We start from the raw sequence: 223 nt of genomic DNA, 5'->3' as shown, positions 1-223 counted from the left end.
CAGTGCTCAGCGACATTCCCATCGTGTTCCCACTTCCTCTTGGTGACCTGTGCTGCCGCATCCGCCGCGATGAACGTCATGGTGCCCATGTCGAAGGCGATGAAGTCCTTCCCGTCGTAGGCGTTCTGCCTGTACCCCCTGGTGCTCCCGTCATCCAGGAGGTCACAGCCGTACATCCACTGCAGTGTGTGAGCCCCTGGACCAGCACCAGCGAGAGGGGGCT

The 223-nt window shown here is 61.9% G+C and overlaps 1 protein-coding gene across 1 annotated transcript in view; it reads right to left on the bottom strand.

Annotated features, from left to right (window-relative positions):
- LOC104406923 (class I histocompatibility antigen, F10 alpha chain-like) overlaps positions 1–223 on the bottom strand; it is a gene marked incomplete at both ends in the record, with an annotated part of 1,626 nt that overhangs the window by 1,087 nt on the left and 316 nt on the right. Inside the window, 1 exon segment of the mRNA XM_010016045.1 lies at positions 4–196. Within this exon segment, the coding sequence (XP_010014347.1) occupies positions 4–196 (193 nt within the window).

This window comes from Nestor notabilis, unplaced genomic scaffold (assembly GCF_000696875.1).
Source record: "Nestor notabilis isolate BGI_N333 unplaced genomic scaffold, ASM69687v1 scaffold22376, whole genome shotgun sequence".
In the NCBI taxonomy this organism is placed as follows: domain Eukaryota; kingdom Metazoa; phylum Chordata; class Aves; order Psittaciformes; family Psittacidae; genus Nestor; species Nestor notabilis.
The sequence above is the reverse complement of the archived record's forward strand: the minus strand, read 5'-3'. Positions and strand labels throughout refer to the sequence as shown.